The sequence below is a fragment of the Agelaius tricolor genome, unplaced genomic scaffold (assembly GCF_023055355.1).
Source record: "Agelaius tricolor isolate 1412-34295 unplaced genomic scaffold, bAgeTri1.0.p SCAF_3, whole genome shotgun sequence".
Lineage (NCBI taxonomy): Eukaryota > Metazoa > Chordata > Aves > Passeriformes > Icteridae > Agelaius > Agelaius tricolor.
Genome location: NW_027269263.1, coordinates 21,240,742 through 21,263,191, shown reverse-complemented (window position 1 = coordinate 21,263,191; position 22,450 = coordinate 21,240,742). Strand labels below are relative to the sequence as shown.

Below are 22,450 nucleotides of genomic sequence, written 5' to 3'. Positions count from 1 at the left end.
CAGGTTATGTGTGAGTCTTGGGGAGTTTATTTTTCCTGTGAGTCTATTGATAGCCAGCAGGACCTTTAGTGAGCTTAGTGATGAGTGAAGAGTGGGGTCTGGCCCTGACAGCGTGGGGCACTCTGGTGGCCTTGGGGGCTGAGGTGACTTGCACCTTAGAAGTGAAAGGCATTTCATGCCTGTCCCTGAGGCCCCTTTGCCATGGTGCTCCTCTCCTGCTGGGTGCCCACAGCCTCAGTGGGGGTTTCTCCCCATGGATGTGAGCAAGCAGACGTGGCAGGCCCCACGCCTGGGACTGTCTTGGTGTGTGGATCCATATCAGTGTGAGATGGGCAGCTCCTGTCTGGCTGATGACAACTGTTAAATGAGAAATATATTTAAATACATAGATATGTATATTAAAAAATTAAAATCAATCCTATTAAAGCCACAACACTCAGCAGCTGGAGGCAGTGTGTGCTTTGTGCTGGGCTGTGCTGGGTGAAGGGCAGCCACACAACACGCAAGACACACTTCAAAGTCCCCACTGCAATGGGGGCCAGCCCCACTCCTGGTCACCCCTCAGGTGAGCAGCAGCCTCCTGTCCCAGGCCCACAGTGTGGAGCATCTCCAGCCCCCTCAGGGACACACTGTGGGGGAGTCCTTTCTGATGTCTGGATCAATTCCTGGGTGCTCCAGGTACTTTACCTGGGAGAGTCACTGTGACACATGCACACAGCACAAAGAGCCAGGATGGGCAGGGCTCATGGGAAAGTCACTTTTAATGGTTTATTGCCAATGTTACAAAGGTTGACACATGGTCAGACAGGCGGGAACCACACCAGAGTTGTAAAAACACCAACAAGTCTAGGGTTTTAGTTTATTTGAAAAAAAAAAATCCAACAGTTTGCCTTGGCCAAGCTGACTGCATGTCCTGGGGATGCCTGGAGCCTGAGCCACAGTTGCCACAGCCCCTTGGAGAGCCAGGCTTTGGGTTGGCAGTGAGATGGGCCGGAGGGTCCTGGGCAATCCCCGCACCAGCATGGTCCTCCTGAATCCACAGGGCCCGGCTGTCCTGCGTGGCACCAGCCTTGCTCTGCTCCTCTCCCCACTTCGCCCTGTTGGCAACAGCAGCAGCAAGAAAGGTGGCAAACACCCCTCTCCATCCATGCTGAGCACCAGCAGTGCCAGCAGCTCCTGCTGGCATGGTGCTCTGGGAGCTGCCTATCCCCTCCTGCCCTGCTTGGGAGGACCTGCACCTGCTGGGACCCCACTGTTCCCAGCCCTGCTGTGAACCCCTTAAGATGCTGGTAATTCCTGGAGCATCAGCACTGTTTCCCTGGGGTGAGCTCAAGACCAGCCCAGTGCACGTTGTCCCTGTCCCAGTGCCCTCTGCCCTGTCACTCCCTGGGGCTGTGGGAGCCCACCTGGCCAGGGTATGGCAGAAAAGACCAAAACCAAAGTTTGTGCTTTGTATACAAGACCCTGCCTACACCGAGGGGCTGGGGAGGAGGTGGCTGTGCTCGCCCCATGGCCGAGGCTGCTCAGACCCCTCAGCCCCTCACCGCCCCAGCAAGCTACAGACATGCACACACACACACACGCATGGGAAGGGGGTCCCCAGGGGGCTGGGGGGCAAGAGAAGGGGGAGAAAGTGTCTGTCTCCCCAAAACCATGTCAGCACTGAGCCAAGAAAAGTGCATTACTGCTCAGCAGCAGCAGGGAGCACAGAGGTGCCAAGTGCCCCTGCCCTGTGCCCAGGTGCAGCCCCCCAGGCATGGCACCGAGCGCCCTGGGTGCCCTGCCAGCAGCTGTCTGCCTCTTAAAACCAAATTTTTACTTTCTGTAAACCAGTCTCCTCCCTGTGGCACCGCTAACCTGAGATCTTGTGATGGAGGGATGTGGCTCAGGTGGGTGCTGTGAGCTGCCAGCGATGGGGATGGGTCTCAGCCACCCAGGCCCCGCACAGTGATATGCCACCCCACAGCACCCTGTTTTGTCCCTGCTCCAGGGCATGTCCCACTGCTGCTGTCCCACTGTGGACTGAGTGGGGTGCCCATCTTGCCAGAGTGGAGTTCAGGAGGGTGAGCTGAGCCACCCAGCCTCTCCCCACCCCTTTCTGCTCTCAGCACCTGCTTCAGCCCAGTAGAGCTGGAGGGCTGGGGCTGGGACTGGCTCCTCTATTCCCCATGGCCTCAGGAGCAAGGAATGGAACATGGGGCTCGGTGCTGCCCCCGGAGCTGGGGGACAGTCAGGGAGGGCTCTTCTTCCCCTGTCCCCCTCGACAGACACTTACAAACACACACAGAGAAAGGAAACCGTAACCTTATAAAAGACACTGAACGCAAACGCCTGCACGTTTGGGGGCAGCCCCGGCCCCGCCGCCGCCTCGGCTCCCCCCACGCCCCTTGGGAGCGGCTGGGCAGGCTCGCTCCATGGGGCTGAGCGGCTGGCGGCCCCCCGGGCGCCTAGGAGCCGATGATCTGGCCAGACCATGTCTCGTGCTTCGTGTGGGGCGCCAGGTTGGTGAGGACCACCTCCACTGCCTGGAACTTCTGGTTCTTGGGAGGGATGGGGCACACCTTGTACGTCACCTCGTCCCCCTCCACTGGGACGTACTCTCCCTCGATGCTGCAGGAGAGGAAAGGAGAGGTGGTGGTGGTGGTGGTGCCCCAGCCAAGAGAGGAACTCCTGCCCCAGACCACCCAGAATGAAGGAATGCAACTGACCCACCAGTTGTGCCTTGGAAAAGAAAACCCATTGATGATGGAGGGTACAGGACAAGCAGAGACCCATGTCCACCCCATGGAGACATCCACACCCCAGCCCACAAGTCTCCAGCTCCATGCTGATGGCATGGCTTCCCTGGGGTCTTCCAGCACCACACAGCCCTGGGACTTACTCAGACACATGCACGAAAATGTCCTCAGTGCCATTCTCTGGGGTGATAAACCCGTGGCCCTGGGAGCGAGAGAACTGCTTGCAGACACCCTTGAAGATGGGGCCAGCAGAGGCACGCGCCGTGCTGCAGGAGGAAAGGGAAGATTTTTCACTGGTGGCCCTTGCCCAGGTGGAGGCACGGGGAGAGATTTGTGCTATGAACATGACAGTTCCAGGCCGAGTGCATGGCACCCACCCACAGCACTCTGGGCAGGGCTGTGCAGCGATGTCGGGCACCAGGTGACAAAGTGCTCCAGGTGCAGAGGGTCCTGCAGGCACTGCAGGTGACCAACTGGACAGTCCCAAACCCGCCAGGTACTTACGCCGAGTAGGTCCTGGTCCTCTTGGTGGGGAGGGGGCTGGGCAGGTCCCGTAGCAGGAGGTTGCCCCGCTCCCAGATGCGGCTGCCCTCCCTCTGGAAGGGGAAGGTGGGCCACACCGGCGACTTGGGGGAGTGCAGGGGTGGCACTGCCGGCGGGGCGCTGGGCTCCGATGACATGGCGGGGTCGCTGGGCTCCTCCGTCTTGGGATCGGGCAGGTGGGCAGCAGGAGAAAGAATGCCCAGGCGTGTGGGCCTACTGCTGGTGACCTGGGGAGCAAAAGGGGCTGAGGGTTACAGGGCCTTCTGTGAGGTTTTTGGCACAATTTGCTGTCAGGAATTGTTCCTCAGCTCCCAGGCATTTGTGGGAGCAGGGAGCTCCCACATGCTGCCAGCCCTCAGCGTTGGACACCAACCTCCAGCACTGGGAATTGCCCCAGGAAGCCTGTCCCAGCTTGGAGTCACCTGGGATGTTCCAGAAAATCAATCCCAAGGGAAGAACCCGGTTTGTTCAACCTTTCAATTGACAGGATAATCCCACATATTTGAGATGAAGTCACTAATAAGCACACCCTGGGAAAAGGAGCAGTGGAGCCTGAGCTGCCACAGGCAGGGACCATTTTGGGAAGGAACCCCATGCAGTGCCAGCATGGGAGAACGTCCCCCATCCTGAGATTGCTGATTAAAAAAGTGAAGAAAAGAGGCTGAGACAATAGGTCAGTATGTCAAGGTCAGGGTTCTGAGGTCTTCTCAGCACAGGAGGTTGCTTTCAGCCCCACAGGATTTAGGGGACAACCCCAATCCCAGCCAGCAGCTGCTGCCCATCCAGACACATTCCTACAGAAAGAAGGAACACCAGGAGACTGTGGTGAGGCTGCCAGCAGCCCTCATGCCCCTCAGGCACCCCAGCCCAGCCACTACACAAGCACAACCTCCTGCTGCTGCCATCATCAGGCTCCAGTTTCTGAAGGCATCATGCCATTTGCAAGGAGTTAAAGCCCTAAGGGGCAGAAACCCTGCAGACAGAGCAATCACAATTGCGGGCACTCTTGTCCTTACTGAAGCACCCCAGCATGAAATTGGAGGGGCTGTGCATTTTTCAGTCTCCCAGATGCTCTGATGTGTGATCAGCACTGCAGCTGCTTGCTGAGAAAAGCCTTGCTCCGTTGATTTTCATTCCAATCAGTTGCTGCATCTGACGCTGGCGCCTCTGTCCCAGGGTGCCCCACGCCAGGGGTTGCTTGAGGGCACCTCTCTTTGGGTGCACTGGGTGGGGGCTCACCCATTTCCATTGCTCCTCAGGAGTTTCCATCACTTGGAGCTGACGAGCCCAATATCCCATGGATCCCATCCTCTTCCCCAGCACCCCTATCAGCCCTTTTCCACCCCACTGGGGCATGCAGCTTCTTTTAGGACAACACCTGCACACACCAGGAAACACAGAGAATATTTAATTTCTTTTCTGACTCACTGTGGCCTTTTGAGACACAAAGGCCCTGGGGGGATGCACAAAAGGGGGTCACCTCCACTCTGAAATTAGCAGGCACCAAGGACATGGGAAAAGATTTCTAGAGCAGCTCAAGTGTCAAGGAGGGACCAGGCAATTCCTGTTCCACTCACCCACCTCCACCTTCTTCCTCTGCCAGGGGCGGTGCCTGCCAGTGGGTCCCCACGGCTGCCAGTCCAGCTTGGATTGCCCCCATTTGGGCAGCCCTCAGCCAGCCTCCTGACAGCTACCCCCTCTCAGCCCTGCAGAGCTTCACCCCCTGGCCCAGGCAATAAAGACCACACCAGAGTCCTACTCCAAGGCAGAAGCCACCACGTTCCTCCTGCCCTCTGAGACAACTTCCAGTTATGGCTGCAAACCCCTCCAAACTGTCTTTCCCTTTGCTGGCTCCCCACCCACCCCCACACCAAACCCTTCCTGTGCTTCAGTAGCTCCTCTCCTCCATGCAGTAACTGGAGCATGCACATCTGCCTTTGCTTCCATCCCACCCCACACAGGGGCTGCTCAGCTCCTGCTTCCATGCCCAGGTTCAGCATCTACTTCCACCAAACCCTGGCTCAGCATCTCCTTGTTCCATTCCCAGGCTCAGGCTCACATCTCCTTCCTCCATGCCTAAGGAGCCCAGCAAGGCTCAGGGAGCACCCAAGTGAGACACCCCAAAGCCAGGCCAGATCCCAAACTGCTTCACAGCTCCCATCTGTGCCCCCATTTGACCACCCTGCCTGTGCTGGTGAGCAGCCTGGCCACTTTAGAGCACTTTAGAAGTGATGTGATTCCCATGCATTTCTGCAGGGTTTGTCACCTTCCCAGGAGGTGTCAGGATTAGAGGAGTGGGATGATTTGAGGGAAATAGCCCTCAGTTCTCTGCCACACCATGAAGCTGTACTCTGAAAATGGCCTCACCAGGGTGGTGCACCTCCCCTGTGTGGCTTTCTCTGACACAGGAGGCCTTTCTGTTCCCCCATCAGTTTAGGGACAATGGAGGGTATTTAACCTGAATAAGGATGCTTGGAGCAAACTATTAGTATGCTGAGGGAGTTGGTTGGCATCCACAAGGGGCTGGAAAGATGGAAGTTTCCCAGAGGCAAAATTAAAATAAGAGGCAAGGAGGGGGAGCTTGCAGGGACAAAATGGTGTGCTCTGATGAAGTGGCAACCAAGAAGGGTTTTACTCCAGGTTCACCTGTGGGACCAGCCCATGCCCAGGTGCCCTGGAAGACTCCCTGTTTTGGGGGACGAGTGGTGAAGAACAGGAGCACTGCTGAGGAGGCAGTCTGCTCCTGAGAGCTGAGGGCAGCAGCTCAGGGGGCCCTCCTGGGCTGCTCTTTGCCCCCAGGAGCTGAGCTTGCTCCTAGTGGGAGAGCAAGCGAGGTGCAATCCCCCACAGGCACTCTGAGGGCTCTCTGGATGGCCTAGGGGGATGTTGGGTGGCAGCTCACTGGGATAAACACGGGCACGGGGCACAGCAAGGCTGTAGGATCCCCATCCTTAGTGGATGCACTGCCTGGACATGTCACAGAGCTGCCTGCTCTATCTCCTGCTTGGAACAGGGGCTGGAGCAGAGATCCCTGTCCTGGAGCCGGGCTGAGGCTGTCTCACTCAGCCAGCAGCACTCAGCCCCTCTTCAGCACCAGGATCAAGCATCCCAGATTTGTTGGTCAGCCTTGGTGCCCAGCAGCTGAATTCCTGGCTTTGGTGGTGCTGGTGAAGCTGAGGCTGCGTAGGAGCTTGGCACATGGGGGTCTCCAGGGCTATATCCTACGTTCCACTTCATTTAAATCCCTGCTGCAAACAAAGGGACCGAGGAAATTAAACTCAGGACAAAAGCAAGCCTGCTTGCTGAAAGAAGAGTGGGGACACGAGCATATCCTCACCAGTGTCTCCTCCCCTCCCAGCCCAGACACAGACCAGGGAAAACCTCTGCTGTCCTCCTTCCCTCCCTGCTCTCCACCCCACCATCCTCTCCCCAACCATTTCTTCACAATGCAGCCCCAGGAGGGGACAAGGAGGGAGTACCTCGGCACAAGAGGCATTTTCACCCTCTCCTCAATCTCCTGTGGTCACAGTAATCTCTGCTGAGGATGAGAGCATCTCTCCCCACCTCAGGTCTCTCCCGGCCTGGCTGACACCACCCCACGACACTCTGTCCACCCCACGCACGTATACAGTGCAGGGACGGAATCCGGGTCACTTGAGGAAGCAAGCGGAGAGACTGCAGCAGCCCGGCTCTGCCGCGGGGCACGGGAAGCCTTTCCAGAGTAACCACCCTCCCCTGCCACTGCTGGACTCTACCTCGCTCCTCCCTGTCTCCTCCTGGTGGCTTTGCTCCGAGGGTCTCCCGGGGTGACAGTCCTCCGAGCCAAGGAGGAAAGTGGCTGCAAGCCCAGGGCTTCCTGAAAGGATGCTCTTTATAAAAAACATCTCCTTCCCTGTCCACCTCCTCTCCTCCCCCCCAAAAAACCCATCTCAAAGACAAACCCCAGAGCCCTCTGGTGACAGGGTCTTCTTTGGCAGCACAAGGCAGCTTTGCTTTTATATTTTTGGGAGGGCAGGCTCCTGAGCAAGCGGAGCTGACAGTCAGGAGCCCCTTGCAGGCGGAGGCAGGAAACCCAGGCCAATTAAGGCAGACAGGCAGTAGACACATCAGCTTTTATCTCGAGATCCAAGTACCCCATTCATCAGCAGCGACTGAAAGGTCTTCGGTTTATCAAATAAAATCACTGTCTCTCTCCCCTTCTTTAAAGCCAAACACATTGTCTTGGGTGCTGGCTGTGACCTTGTTTAACTAAACAGCCTTTCAAGGCCCGCTAGAAGGGGGGAAAGAGCCTTTTGAAGAGGCAGCAGCCTCTGTCTGCCACTCCCCGTTCATTAGTGGCAGCGAAAAAAGCCCCCTTACGCTGCCTCGCCCGGGCGGGGGAATACATATTTAATTAGCTTCATCGCCCTGGTGAGCCGGCCCTCCCGGGCGGCGTTTCTTTGTGCTCCTTCCCGTCCGCTGGCACCCCCGGCAAGCCCGGGATGATGGACTGGCGGATGGGTGGCCGCTTGCCTGGCGGCCCTCACGCTCCGGCTCTGGACGTGACCCTTCGGCGGCCACACCGTCGCCTGTATGGGTAGCTCCTTTTCACGGCGCCGCTTCTCTTTGTGAATCCCCAGCTCGGATGCTGCCTGCATCTTTGTGAATCCCCAGCTCGGATGCTGCCGGTCACCACACTCGGCTCTCCCCGAGTGCCACTGCTCCCCCTGCCCCAGCCAAGGAGCTGCAGGTTATTTTCCCTCTGCTGCCTTTTGCAGCAATCTCCTGCACGGGCTCTCCCATGCCACTCTCCATCACGTTTTCTCCATCCCTTGCAACTGCCAGTGGCCTCAGTTCAGGAGTCAGGTTTACTACCCCTCTAAACCCACCCCCCACCCCCCCCCCCCCCCCCAAGTAGAAAAAAGCTCTCTGTATGTCAAAGAGACAGCCCATCTCCACAGCCAGCTGCCAGCAGCCATCTCCTCACCCCATGGAGCACAGAAAGCAATGCTCTGGCCCGCTGCCATTCTCGGGGAGGCTGATGCCCCCCCAGACAGACTCAGCTTGTCTAGACACAGGCTGAAACTGAGAAGAGCTACACCCCTCCAGACGCATGAACACGTCCCCAGAGCTCAATGCAAGAACAAAAATCCTATTTTTCCACTGCTGGTCATATTCACCTGCCGAGGGACGCAACAACAACACGGTGGCCAGCAGAGATCCCAGGGGGGCTGCCGTGAAGGGCAGGAACCAGCTGAGGAACCACGAAGGCTCCAGGCAGTGTTTCTGTGAGCAGGGCCACTGCAACACTGGCTGGGCCATGTTTCTCCATCCTTCCTTCCTCGGAGAAGGCTCACAGCCTTGGTGTCTGGCAGATTTTTATAAATGCTGTCTCTGTCTGATGCTAATGAAAACCTCTCAGCTCCCCCCTTCCCGTTTTTGGTCACCAGATCATGTTAAGAGTTAAATACCAAGCAAAACCATTTTCTCACCTACCCTGCCTATTACAAACCCCTTTGAAGAGACAAATTACTATAGGAAAAATAAAATTAGGCGGTTTTTGGGCAATGCACACTGACAGCATCCCCTCCCCAGCTAAGCCAATCACACTCCCAACTCCAGAGATCTTTGCTGAGATAGTCTCGCCTACGATACAGCCTGCTTAGCGCTAAAATATGAATGTCACCTTTATGGATTGATTATGAAAAGCTCCCTTAGTCAGTGCTGGGCTGCCCAGTTCTCAGAGAGGCCATGAGGGAAAGCAAGCAGGCTGACAAATGCAAAGGAGAAGCAAAGGGAGAAACCATCATGGAGGCTTGATTTACCTTTAAAGCATGTATGCATAACCATCATTCCCCAATACCAAATTTTTGAGATTTATATACATTCTTGTGATGGTTTTTATTTTTTTAATTAGCATAGTATCTGTTCAAAGACATGGCACAGACATCTTCGTCTGTGTCCTTCCTTCCTCCTTTGTGGATCTAACTTGCCATCGGGCAGGAATAGTGCAGCCAGTCCAAAGAAATTCCAGTTCCAGCCCCCATCACTATCAGCCTACTTTAATAAGTCAGATTTTTCACAAATTGCCTCCCGCTCACCCGGCAATCCGAGAGCCGGATCCCAGCTGAGCTCAGCCCTCCGTGGCAAAACCCTGGATTATTTGCCCCCAAGCCAAAGCAGACGTGCAACATTGCCGCCGCCACCCCAGGGGAGTTATTGTTCCTGAGGCTGGTGGGGAATAACCAAACCGGAGGAGGGAAGTCACGCTTCATCCTCGCACCTCTCCACCGTCAAAAGGAAAGAGCAGGTTTCAAAGAAAAAGGTGGTCCGTGAAGTTTAATCTCCAGCTACAATAGCCCTGGCGCGCTGCATGGCCATTGTGCCTGCCCTTACCCACCTCCTTAGCAGCGACGGGCTCCCTGGAGCTGCGCTCTGCAGAGCATCGGGGCTCGGAGGGGCCGGACGCTGCTCCGCTACCGTGCGAGGAGCAGCGGTGTCGCCTGCAGCCCGGCTCCGGGGGCTGTCTCGGCTGCCTGCCTGCCGGCTGATGGATCTGCGCTGTCTGATGTGGGGATGGATGATGTGCGCCTCGAACACACACGCATCCGCACGCCTTCCCCTGACGTCAGGGCCGGGCCAGGGGGAGCGGGCAGGTGGGAGGGATCAGCCCGGTCAATTCTGAGCTAGCTGGGCTTAAAGGAGAAAGTCTGTGTGGGGGGCCGGAGGTGACGAGGGTCGGCCCCGGGGGGCTGCATCGCTCCGGTTGCGCAAAGTGACGCACGCCGGTGGCACAGCCGGACGCAGTGGGGCAGCCCCACGGGCTGTAGGGACAGCAGGATGGGGTGTGCGCTGCAGGCAGGGATGCAGACAATGTCCCTCACAATGGGTGAAACCTCTCCCCTGTCACCCCAGTCCCACTCGTGCCCTGGAGCCGCTCTTCCCGCCTGCCCAAGCACCCCTGGGTACTACAGTAGGAGAGAACAGGAGGCACATGCCACAAACCGCTCTTACTGCCCCATTCCCTCCGGGCTCACAGTCAGCCATCACAAACCCACGTGCTTTCCAAGGGTCTCGTTTCTATCAGTGCACTGTGCCAAAAGAACTTTCCTTTCGGTTCTCCCCCGTGCTTGTGTGACCGTGCTCAGGGGAGCCACCTCTGCGGGCAGAGACCGTGCCCTGAATCGGCCTGAGAGTTTCTCTAGTCGGGGTGTAGGGCAGTGGGACGAGGGCAGAATCGTTTGCTGAGTCCAAGGGCGAGGAGTAATGGGGTTTAAATTACAAAGAGCAAGATTGATGTTAGACATTAGAAAACACTTTCTAACAGAACAGACAGTTAATTACTCAAGTAGATTGCCTGGCCAAGCACCAGGGTCTCCATCACTGTAGGCTGCTAAGAACAGGCTGGGCAGGCATAACTCAGGGGCGATTTAGATGATATCAGCCTCATTTTGGAGTAGAAAGGTAGTCGATATCAGCACTTTACCAAGCAAGTCCCTGTGATCCTGGAATAAAATTTACAACAACCTGGAACAACCATGGTGCAGTGTCAGTGCTGCAGGGAGCTGTTATGGGCATCCTGTGACGTGGGGTGGTTGTGGGTTGCTTTTGTTTCCTTAAACTCTTTCCTTGATACATTCTAAGTAGCTGAACATGGTGATGCTAACTAGACCTGTTCCACAAACACCCTCAGGGCTGCAGGGTGGCACACAAGTTGTGTGGGAACCACAAGGCATGGCACAGAGTCAGGAGTGAGGGTTACAACTGCTCCACCTGGTTGTATCCATCCATCCATCCATCCATCCATCCATCCATCCATCCATCCATCCATCCGGTACTGGGTGTTGATATGGGGCTGTCCCAAGGGCTTTTACAGAGGGATGAGATCACAAAGCACTTGTCTCTCTCCTGTCAATGAATTATAATGCAGAAAAAAGCTCCACAGGCAGAAGAGAACAGCCCATGGCAAGGGCACCAAGAAGCACTGAAACTCCAAGTGCCAGTGGGTTCTGCCATTGCCCATCACGCTGTTTGTGGCTTTTCAAGGAGTATTCCAGGACAGAACAGGAGCTCCATTCATGCCCTACAGACACCACAAGTCTTATCTCTCCAGTCTACTCTTCAGAACTTTGCAAAAGAAGGGGAGGAGGCTCCAGCCAGCTCTCAGTCTTCACTCTGAGTTTATCCTGAGATGGCTTCTCCTTTCTTGGGGGACAGCTTTGGCTCTCCCACATAAAGGCTCTTGATGGAAAATGCACAGGAACTTGAAGTATGTTTGGCTGGAAGGTGACTCTGGGCATGTGCTGCAGCGGAGGAGGCAGAGAGTCTATAGCAGGCATGCTTTAAAAATGATAAAAGGAGAAGAGGGGAAGCTTTGATCAAACAGAGAGTGGGAGTGGGGGTGCCAGAGATGCCTGCAGAGATGGAAGCACAGGCAGGAGCGGGGAGGACTTTTTATGTGAGAAGATACATAATTCCTTTGGAGTCAATCAAAGGAGGGCCAGAACTGTTGAGATGCAAATTACCACTCACCTCCCCTAGCATTCCTGAGCCAGTTTTCTCCAAGAGCCATGGGCATGTGGGGACAGAGGAAATCTTAAACCAAGTAATTTGGGGGCCCCTTTCATTTTCCTCAAAGGTTCCAATCCTTCAGGTAACTTCAAATATTATTTTCCAGTTTTCCTGTACAATCAAGAGAATGATAAATGTCTGGTATTTTCTCTGAGGGACAGAAAAACTCTTCTGCAACCCCTGGATTCCAGCAGCTAAAGCTTAAAAAAAAAAAAAAAAATCCAGCAACTGAGAATCATGCTCTGAAATACTGGAAAAGCTCCAGTACTGCTGAGAGAGACTCTAGAGACTTTATGGCTATGTGTAAAAAAGTATGTACAGGCACTGTGGATTTCTGGGTATTCACCATGTCAGTGTTGCTGGGAGGAGACAACTCAGCAAAACCAAGATGTTTTCACATCATCTCCAACAGCAAGACACTTCAGCAGCAGCAATAAATATAGTGCAACTCTGAGCACTACCATTAGCTGAGGCAACACCCATATTCTACAGAGCATAATTTGGCTTTTGTTTATATTTTTACATTGAAGACAGCACTTATGAAATATGGAATTCCTCCAGGGAGAAAACCTAGGTGGGAACAGAGCAACATCAGTCATGCATAGACAGCCCAGGCATGCACCACTTGGGATTGGGGAGGAGCTACCTGTAGAAAGTGAGACTGGAAACAATTTCCCACAGCCCGGGATGTTACTGGTGGAGGCTAAAACACTGACAGCCAGACTCAGCTCTGGGGTGACTGTAGCCTGGTACCAGAGGCAGAGAAGCTCATCCGACACTCCCCTCACCAGCTTTCTTTGCACACATTTCAATTCAGTTTCCCCAGTGTGAAATCGAAGTACCTGCAAGTTTCAGCAAAACACACAGCTGCAGAGAGAAGAGGAATCTTATTGTCCTTACTGAGGAATGGCCCACAGCATTCAATCCTTGCTGGCAATCACAGAGCTGAAACAGGAGAGAGTTTCTGCACATCTTGCTTGGTCTGCACTTTACAGCACACGAAAGACCTCACTCATAGGACCCAAGACAGTGTGAAGCAAGGCCCTGCAGATCTCACACAGCTGGTTTTGGGAGCTGTGGATAAGGCTGAAGGAAGATGTGTCTGCTTTGTATTGGGCGCCCAAAAGCCCCCGATGGGGCATGGGTATTGAAAGCGTGGAAAATGTTAGCTCAAGAATGGGCTAGAAATGGAAGTATGATATGACTCTGTCCAAATTCACTTCTTTCCATTTCCCATGTTGTCCCAGGTATTTCAGTCTACTATTCCCTGAGCACATGCCCCTATTTAACCCTACAGTTCTTATATATAAGCACCCAGAGTGATTACCTTGCCAAAACCACCAGTGCCTAAATTCTCTTTGCTTGTGTGATACCAAAGCTATTTCTTACTCTGCCATCAGGACAGGGTTGAGAACAATTCGCTCTCCTGAAGCAGCTACAGACACCTGCAAAAGCTGCACTAGATAAAGGTCAAACTTTGCACTGCCAGACCTGCATGAGGCCAGGACAGAGCAGCAAGGGATGTGGCATGTGTGCCAGCAAAGCTGTGCAGTGCTGAGATTAGCACAGCCCTGAGTGGAGTGCAGGAGAAAGGAGCCTTTGTAAGACTCCCTGAAGTAGGACAAGAGCAGCAAGAAACGCTGGGGATTTGGGTTGAGGTGTTCTGATAGAGTGTGTCTGCTGTGCTGGCAGCAGAGCTCCTTGCTGAGACAGTAGATGCTGCTGCAAGGAAAATGCTGCTCTTCCCAGGTGACAGGGGAAATCTTGTTTCTGGGACCCTATTTAATACTAACATGCCAAACATGGGCAAACCAGCCACATTGATTTAAAAAAAAAACAACAACCCCACAACCTAATAGACCCTGATGAAACAGAGAATTGAGAAGAAATCAACACCTCCTTGTCCAAGACAGGTACCTTCTTAATGAGGCCTAACCAGGGTATTTCCAACCTTGTTTCCCCCTCCCTTTCCCAGACAGTTCAGCATTTAATGATTTCTTACCTAAACTGCTCGTTACTGTCCCACCACACGCTGCTGGGGAGCGTGGGGGATGACACACTTAGCCTTAGCATCAAAGCCATGATGCTGACAGTGCAGTTTTCACTGTCAGCCAGGGATGTTTGGTTTTCCTGGCAGATCTTTTTTTAAGCACACTTCAAACAACCTCCTTTCATTTCCCTGACAAACCTCAGATGTTAGCACACCCCCTTGTTTTTATGCTATCCCTCATGCTATTTCTCCCTCACACTGATTCCCTCACTGCAGAACGCACCGAGGCCTCAAAAATTATCCAAGGGGGGTTGGTTTCTATTTTGGCAATTAACACTCAAATTATTCCAGCTCTGTATGGTGGCAGTTTGTCCCTGAAAAGAACCTTGACCTAAGCACTGGGCAGACACAGTGAGGGACTTCCAGGTGCAAAGAGGATTATAAACCCACTCAGGTTTGCTGGAGATGTGGGCAAACAGCTGAATTGGCAGAGACTTTCATCTTTGGGCTCCTGAGCACAAGAGAGACATGGAGCTCCTGCAGCAGGTCCAGCAGAGGGCAACAAGGATAATCAGGGGACTGGAGCTCCTCTCTTCTGAGGAAAGGCTGAAGGAGCTGGGCCTGTTCAGGCTCGGAAAGACTGAGAGGGGACCTAATCAATGTGTATCAGTACAGGAAGGGTGCCAGGAGGCTGGAGCCAGGCTCTTCCCGGTGGTGCCAAACAATAGGACAACAGGCAATGGGGCAGAAACTGGTGCACAGGAAGTTCCACCTGACCGTGAAGAACTTTTTTACTGTGCAGGTGCCCGGCCACTGGAACAGATTGCCCAGAGAGGCTGTGGAGTCCCCCTCACTGCAGAGGGAATGCAGAATCCTCTGGATGCAATTCCTGTGCCATGTGCTTTGGGATAACCACGATACCAAAATGGCTGGAAAGCAAACTTTCTAACACAATCTGAAGCATTAGAAAGCAGGCATTCCTTATCTACGTAGGATACACAGAAGACTATCTCTGAAAATTTCTACTCTCTGTTATTTATCAACCCTGCTTGAGCAGGGAGGTTGGACCAAATACCCCACCGTACTCCCTTCCTATCTGACCTGTTCCGCGCTGTTGTGATCTTTGCTGCCCTATACGGATTGAAGTTTACGAAAATGATAAATTAAATCAGAATAACTGCAGTCGGGAATTGTTCTAGCTGTGGCACGGGGGAAAGGGCCCGGAGGTGGAGGGGAGGGAACTACACAGCACCCCTACAAAGGACGCCCGGGCACTGAGCCCCTCTCCACTTTTATATCGGCCAAAACCGACCCCCGGGCCTCCCCGGATCCTGCCCCACTCCGGGGTCAGCGGGGGCCGAGCCCGGCCCGGCCCCGCCCTGCCTGAGGACGGACAAAATGGCGGCGGCGGGGCCCCGCCCCGTGTCAATCAGGGCGCGCGACCCGCCCGCCGAGCTCGATTGGTTGCGGCGGCGCCGGAAGTGGCGCGAGGCCGGGGCGCGCGGTGCGGCTCCGCGTGCGGCGGGGCTCCGCGTGCGGCGGGCGGGTGAGGGGCGCTCCCGGCACCTCGCGGCACATCCCGGGCGCTCCCGGGCCTGTTTCCTTCGGGACAGCCGGGACACCGCCCCACCGGGCTCCGAGCCACACGTTCGGCTGCCTTCCCAGCCCATTGCTCCAAGCCCTCCCATTCCCGAGGCTGTTGGCGTCTCCTCGCCCCCCGGCACCATGTTTGTCCTGGTGGAGATGACTGACACTGTGAGAATTCCTCCCTGGCAGTTTGAAAGGAAACTGAACGAGTCCATTGCTGAGGAGCTAAACAAGAAATTGGCCAATAAGGTAAAGCGTGGGTCACGTATAGGTTGATGCAGGCATCCCAACATCCCCGAGCGTGTTTGTGCCTACTGAGGTGCGTGGGTGAGGTGTCAGAGGGGTTTAGATGTGAAGGCCATCCCCTACCTCTGTAAACAAAGAGACAGCCACGTATCATCTCAAAGGGGACATTTTTCTAATGGCTGATGTTGTAATGGGAAGATACTGAAACACCAGATGGGGCAGAGGAGCATGGAAGAGAAGTGAGAGCAGCTGCTGCTTTGTGTTAAAAGGAGCAATCCAAAATGCGGTCTGAAAAACAAATGAAAAATAATCCATGCAGTGGGGAATTTAAAGACAAAAACCCTATGTAAACACATGTAGAACAGTAATACTGGAAAAGGAATGAAGCTGTTAATAGCTGATTTGGTCCGTGCTTAGTAATTGAAATACCTGGTGGCATTAAGAAAGTGGTCTTTGGTGCAGGATATAAAAAGTGTTTTCTGGTGGACCTGGAGGTCAGAGTTTCCCTGTGCAGCCCCAGGACTGTGATTAGTGTATGGCTGTCAACACGGGGAAGGTGCAAAACTCAAAATGCAGCTGTAAATGTGAAAGGAGCTCAAAAGAGCAAGCTGAAGGGGTCGAGGGTTGTGAATAGCAGATTATACAGGCAGGTTATGAAGAGCAAAAGTCTTCCTTCTTCCACTGATGACTGGTAGATGCCTCAAATTTTGTAGGCAGTGAAGCTGTCTCAGAAGTAGCAGAGAAACCAAGAGTTTGCCTCGTGTCTCCCCAGAGCTAATATAATATAATACAAAGTATTATAATATTATTATACTAATATAGTATAATATAATATAATTAATATAATATAATATAATGGCAAGCCTAGAGGCTTCTGAGAGTGTAACTCTAGCAAAAAACTTGTGTAGCGTTGGGACAAGCTGTGAGGCTGGTGAATGATGGGCAGCTGTTTACTGTCTTGGCAGCTCAGGTTCTCTCACCACCGACAATTTCCCCAAGGGTTTCTCTTTGTAGCAGTGGTCTTTCCAGTTCTTTCCAGTGACAGTGAAAATGTGCTCCCACAACATCTGGATTGGGGTTCCTCTATGCTGCTGGTGGTGTTGGAGGCAGTGTTCCAAAACAGACTCCATCCCATCTTGCCACCCTTCTGTTTCTGCCTTTTGAAAAGGTGTGCATAACATATAAATTCCATAGTTTGCTTGATTTTACCTGGTGGGTTGCTTGATTTACTGCTCTTGATTTTTTTTCTTTTGTTAGGTTGTGTACAATGTTGGGCTCTGCATCTGTCTGTATGATATCACAAAGCTGGAGGATTCATACATATTTCCTGGGGATGGTGCATCACATACCAAAGGTAAGTGCTTTTCCTCAGTTATATTGTGTTGTAGAAGGTTAATTAATAATCTGGAAATGTAAGCTGAGGTCATTTGTTAGGGACAGTAGCCTTAACTGTGTTCCTGTCAGGAGGGCAAGAAGAACATGGTGAAAGTCTCTTATTTTCTTTTGGGTACAAATACAGCTTTAAATAGCCAGTCCTTCTTGCCTTCTGCAGCAGCTCATCTCTGTTCTACAGTTAGAGCCATTAGAGTGTGGGGTAAGGGAAGGGTTAATTTAGTTGAAAATTTTTGAAAGTCTGCCCACAGAAAATAAGTTGTAATAATTGGTCTGCATTTCTCTGATATTTTTTCTTTTTGAAGCTTACTTTCCCTAGCTAGGATATGAAACCTGTTTCTACATATAGCATTTGCACAGCATTTTATGCTCTTGTACTAGCTGGAAGTTTTATGACACTTTTGTTGAAACTTAGACAGATCTGGTTCATCACACATTTCTAGTGATTTTTTTTTAATAAGAAATGACTAATTTCTCTACTTTGACTCTTGGCAAATCTGAGTAAAAACTGGAAGTAAGTGCATAAAAGTAAATTTCATTTTTTAAAGTTAAAATAAAGGTTTAAACTGGTAAGAGATGCATTTTTCTAGTTTCAGTTTACAATGTGTAATCCTAGGTTGAGCACATGAAATATCTCCTGTTAGAAGGGAACTGCACTGGCTATATGTGCCTTCCCTTGTCTAAATTTTAACTCCAGTGGAACTCATTTCCTGCAAATAAAAGCTTCTCTAATACTGAAGAAGGATGTCAGGCTTTCCTGCTTGCTTTAATCTCCATCCAGCTCCTCAACTTAGAATTACTCCTTGAACTGAAAGAAGAGAACTTTTCTCTCTGAGCTCAGGAGAAAAGTCTGCTTTCAGAATCTGGGGTAGCACTTAAATAAATTCTGCTGTGTCTGGTAATAACTCCTTTATAATGCACTGCCTAGCTTTATGTAAAAGAGGAGCACTGAGGAGGTACAGCTGCAATGATGTTAAATTTGTCAGAAGCATCCTTTGGCTGATTGTCTTGGTGTAGCATTCTTGTAATAACAAATGCTATGTACTTAGTTAGAAACATTTTATCTAGCTTGGAGGAAAAGTCCAGTTATGTTAGAGAACCTTGTTTAATCTGATAATACTTGATTTAGAAGATTTCATTTAATGAAAATACAGCATTGCAGACAAAGATAAAAGGCAGAAGTATTACAAGAAATTATAAGTTCAGCTGATACTCTTGACTATGAGCATTGTGCTTCCATCATAACTTAATCAGAGGCCATGCTCCATGTTTATCACTTTCTTTCTGTGAACTTCTTGCAAAACTGGGGAGCTGGGAACAGGACACTGCTGATCAGCTGCTGCCAGAATTTGTACAATCCAGATAGGAATCAGAACTCTTATTCCCATTTTTCTATCTAATCAGTGCCTGTAAAGAAGTTGTAAAAGAAACTGGGTGTTTTAGAGGGCATATAGGATGTGGGATTTTGTTTTAATGGCTGCCTCCCTGTGGGAGGACTGTAGTTTACTAACATGGACACAACATTAATGATGTGTTTTCTTTTAAGTGCATTTCCGCTACGTGGTTTTCCATCCCTTCCTGGATGAGATTTTGATTGGACAGATTAAAAGCTGCAGTCAGGATGGCGTCCACGGTAAACTGCAACTTCTGACATTAGGGACACATGAGCTGCAGAGTCCTTGGGGCTGTTGAGACACTGATTTTGGCTGGAGTAATGCTCTCTGTGGGCTGGTTAATGGCTATTACTGGCCTCTAGTGCTGCCCTGATCTGAGGGTGATTGGTAGTTTGAGCCTGGCAGCTTCTCCTGACCTTAATGGTTTTGTCCACACTCCCTTTTGCCCAAGAATAATAGGCAAACCCATCTGGAGCGTGGACTGGTTTCTTTCCTTGCTTCAGTTAACAGAATTTGTTTTTTTCAAAGTGGAACTATTGGCTTGTGTTGGCCTGATGTATTTTTCTTACAGTGCTGTGCAAATTTGTGTTCATTTCCTGTACCTGAAAGCGTGTCAGGGAAATGTCTTTGTGAGCACACAGTGCTGCCAGAGTCATGGAATATATAATTGATGAGTTGCTTTCCTTTCCTCTCGGAGTCTTCCATACAAGGGAGCTCTGCTGCTCAGTTGTTAAATTAGGACAATAAGGTTACCTTGGCTGCTTTTGTCGCTGAATTTGGGCATGGTCCATTCCCTGATAAAATTCAACATAATGAAATCTTAAGGGGGATGTGCGGGCTGTTCTAACTTTGTTTCAGTCTTTATTTAACATACTACATCTGTGATTTCTAAGCTCTTTTTTGTCACTGACCTCTATAGCATCTGACTCATTTCTTGGAACGCTTTCATTTCCATTCCTGCTCCAAACAACCTTTTCCTTTCCCAGCGGGCACGAAGACTGTGCCCTCTGTTGCTGTATGTACTTTCAGCTGGGTGGTTGCTTTGCGGCCAACTGAAATTGAGCATTGTGGCTCAGAGAATAATTCCTGCATAATCTCACTGTCCTTCCTGAGAGAGGAAGGAAAATTAGCCTAGAAATGCATTTTAGGAATTGCTGTGGAACGTCATTTGCAAAGAATTGTTTCAGTCTTAACCAAATTATTTTCTCCACAGTTTCTCTTGGATTCTTTGATGATATTGTCATCCCACCAGAATCCCTGCAGCAGCCAGCTAAGTTGTATCCTTTGATCACCTTTGATAACTTCACTACTTCATTTCAAAAGATTGTGCAGTGCTGGCCCAACAGGCATTCACCACTGCAACAATGAAGGTGCTCAGCAGCAGAAGCTAAGCCCTTCTGTCGGGCAAGGCCCACAGACTGTTATCACAGCTAGACAGGCCCTCACGCTCATTAGGTTTTGCAGGATCATTGTGCCTGCTGATGGAAATGAATGGCAGTGTCCCCTGCCCAGTTGTAATCCCTGCCTTCAGTCTTGCCTGCTGCTGAAGATAGAGTGCAGGTTTTACCACATCATGTAATGTCTACATACGTGTGTATCTAATGTACACCAGTGTGGTAGGCGAGGTTGTCTTGGGTCTGAGGAGTTTTGCTTGTCTGGGGGTCTTTTCTGCTGCTAGGTGTTTTTGGGGAATGTGTAGACAAGCAGCATACAGCTTGATGCAGGAAAATCAGAAAGATGGGGGTCCTGGGCTGTGCAGACAATGACCTGGGACGGCACATTGAGGTTTGGAAAATAACTGTGAAAAAGCTTTGAATGGAGCCTATTCTCAGAACTGCCAGAAAGTGATCTGTCAGGCAGAATGCTGTTCCCCTCCTTAATCCTTGGCCAGTGATGAAGCAGAGCAGGTGTGGGTGTGGGAATATGAGACAGAAGAAGGGGCCCATGACCTTTACATGGACATTGGGGAAGAGATCCGCTTCCGAGTCGTGGATGAGACGTTTGTTGATACGTCACCGACCGGTCCAAGCTCTGCAGAGGCTTCCACTTCAAATGCTGCAGAAGAAGTCCAGAAGAAAGAGGCACCCTACACTCTTGTGGTAACTATGTGCATTAGTTCTTATGGCTTTGTGAGTGTTGTGGTTTATTCAGTGTCTAAAATAGCTCCCCTTTCCCAAGGAACTGATTGCTTTAAGCTGACCATGAAGCAGAGTCACCAAATGAAAGGAGTGGAAAAGGGGGAAATGAGGTTGTTCTTGTGGGTGCTCTGTTTTGAGTGTTTTCACTGGAACACTTTGTGATTGTTGGTGGTTCTCCCCAAGAGGCTGATTTAAAGCAAACTGTGTGTGCATGAAGAGCACAGAGCTGGGAGCAACACATCAAGGTCTATGTGGCAACTGAACAGTCTTTCCTTGCAGTGTTCTGGCATAAAACCTGAGTACAGTGCATGAGGAAGGTGGATCTGAACCAGTGGCAGCTGTGTTCTGTAACCTAGACAGGAAAGATGATGTATTTTTAGGCATTTTCCTCTGTTCTCTATGCAGTTTACAATTGCATGCTCTGCTCTCCTCTCTATGAACAGGGATCAATCAGCGAGCCAGGCCTGGGCCTCCTGTCGTGGTGGACAAACAGTTAGCTGCCAGCGGAGCCTGCTCCACAGAAAGTCTTTCCGGTGGATGTTTGGGGGACAATGGGACCCTGCTGGTGCTCATTGCTCCTCTGAAGCTGAATAAGAAATTAGATCTGCCATTCTGTTTTCCCTTCAGCTTCCAAACTGCCAGAGAGAGACAGTTGCTTTCAAGAAGCGTCTTCACTGATGTGCAGAAGTGAATTTACAAGGACAAAAAGCCTTGAGCACAGCAACTACGAACTCAGCTGGAGCTTTGGTCTCTTGCCCCCGAGGGAAAACTGTGGAGGTCTTTGCTTGCCTGAATCAAGTAAAGAGTTGACTTTAGTGAGTAAAGGCAGAAGAGAATACCTATCGAGAAGTATCACTCCTTAGGCTGAGAGCTGGATCTCAGAGGAGTAGAAACCTGCCCTTCTCTTGACAGGAAATGAAGAAGATATGGCAAAAGGCTTGAGTTAGTAGAGGTGTGGTACTCTGGAGACCTGGAAAATGCTGTTGCTGAGAGAGCAGGGGAGAGGTGGTGGTGATGTTCTGCTAAGTATGGGAACTTCAGCCATGGACCAAGTCAGCCAGAAGAACAGGAATAAGAGTTTACCCAAAAGTAACTCAGGCTTAGTGAAGATGACCACTGTGGAAAACTACAGGCTGCTTATTGTGCTGAAGGGAATGACTTTTTTGAGTGGGCTTTATTTATGCAGAATGAACAAAACTTTGCAGGAGCTTGACTGAAAATATGAAATTATGAGCTGAAATGGACCAAGGCTGCTTTGAGCAACAAGCTAAATCCTTGTTTGTGGGGGTTTTGATACCGTAAGTGGAATAAATAGTAAAAACCACACAGCCTGCCTTCCTGTACAATTTGTGGGGAAACTATTAGCTTCCTGCCTAGCAGGAAGAAAACACTTGCCTCCTGCAGTTTAGCTACTTGGATTTCAAGGCAGACAGAGTTGAGACCAACGCTTTGCTCTATGCTAACAGCCAATGACAAACAATTGCCATCACCCTGCCTGACAGCAGTACAAGGAAAGGAGGGAACAAAACAGTGAGTAAAATCCATGCAGGGCCCATTGCCAAGAGAGTGATGTTGCACATAATTACAAGGCCAGCCACGTTTGGCACGAAGGAGCTGTAATTCCCTGGGATAGTGGGTCTGCTTAACCTCCAACTGTGAAAACAAAGCCTGAATCATCAGCGCCCTCCCTGCAGCATCCTTAGAACCCCTTAATTCTCAACTGTTATTCCTGGTGCAATGCCCTAATTAAAAGGGAGCCTAGAATTCTTTAGGTTCACATAGTAACTGAGGTCCATCTGTGCACACAATAAGCTTATTGAATGCCACCTACAGAGCAGCAGTGCTCACACATGCAGCCATCTAGCTGTGATG

At 51.3% G+C, this 22,450-nt stretch overlaps 2 protein-coding genes across 2 annotated transcripts; one reads left to right on the top strand and one right to left on the bottom strand.

The window, feature by feature from the left end:
- Positions 1–743: 743 nt before the first annotated feature.
- Positions 744–9,817, bottom strand: CSDC2 (cold shock domain containing C2). Its single transcript, XM_071423010.1, has 4 exons — positions 9,661–9,817; positions 3,243–3,508; positions 2,882–3,004; positions 744–2,610 (listed from the first exon to the last, which is right to left on the bottom strand). Exons 2-4 carry the CDS (start codon positions 3,416–3,418, stop codon positions 2,448–2,450), a joined length of 462 nt encoding a protein of 153 aa, XP_071279111.1. The 5' UTR covers positions 3,419–3,508; positions 9,661–9,817; the 3' UTR covers positions 744–2,447.
- Positions 9,818–15,319: 5,502 nt separating this feature from the next.
- Positions 15,320–21,904, top strand: POLR3H (RNA polymerase III subunit H). The gene is made up of 6 exons (XM_071423008.1): positions 15,320–15,657; positions 16,912–17,008; positions 18,593–18,679; positions 19,654–19,717; positions 20,332–20,539; positions 21,022–21,904. The coding sequence occupies exons 1-6, from the start codon at positions 15,547–15,549 to the stop codon at positions 21,073–21,075; spliced, it is 621 nt and encodes a 206-aa protein (XP_071279109.1). The 5' UTR covers positions 15,320–15,546; the 3' UTR covers positions 21,076–21,904.
- The last annotated feature ends 546 nt before the right edge of the window (positions 21,905–22,450 follow it).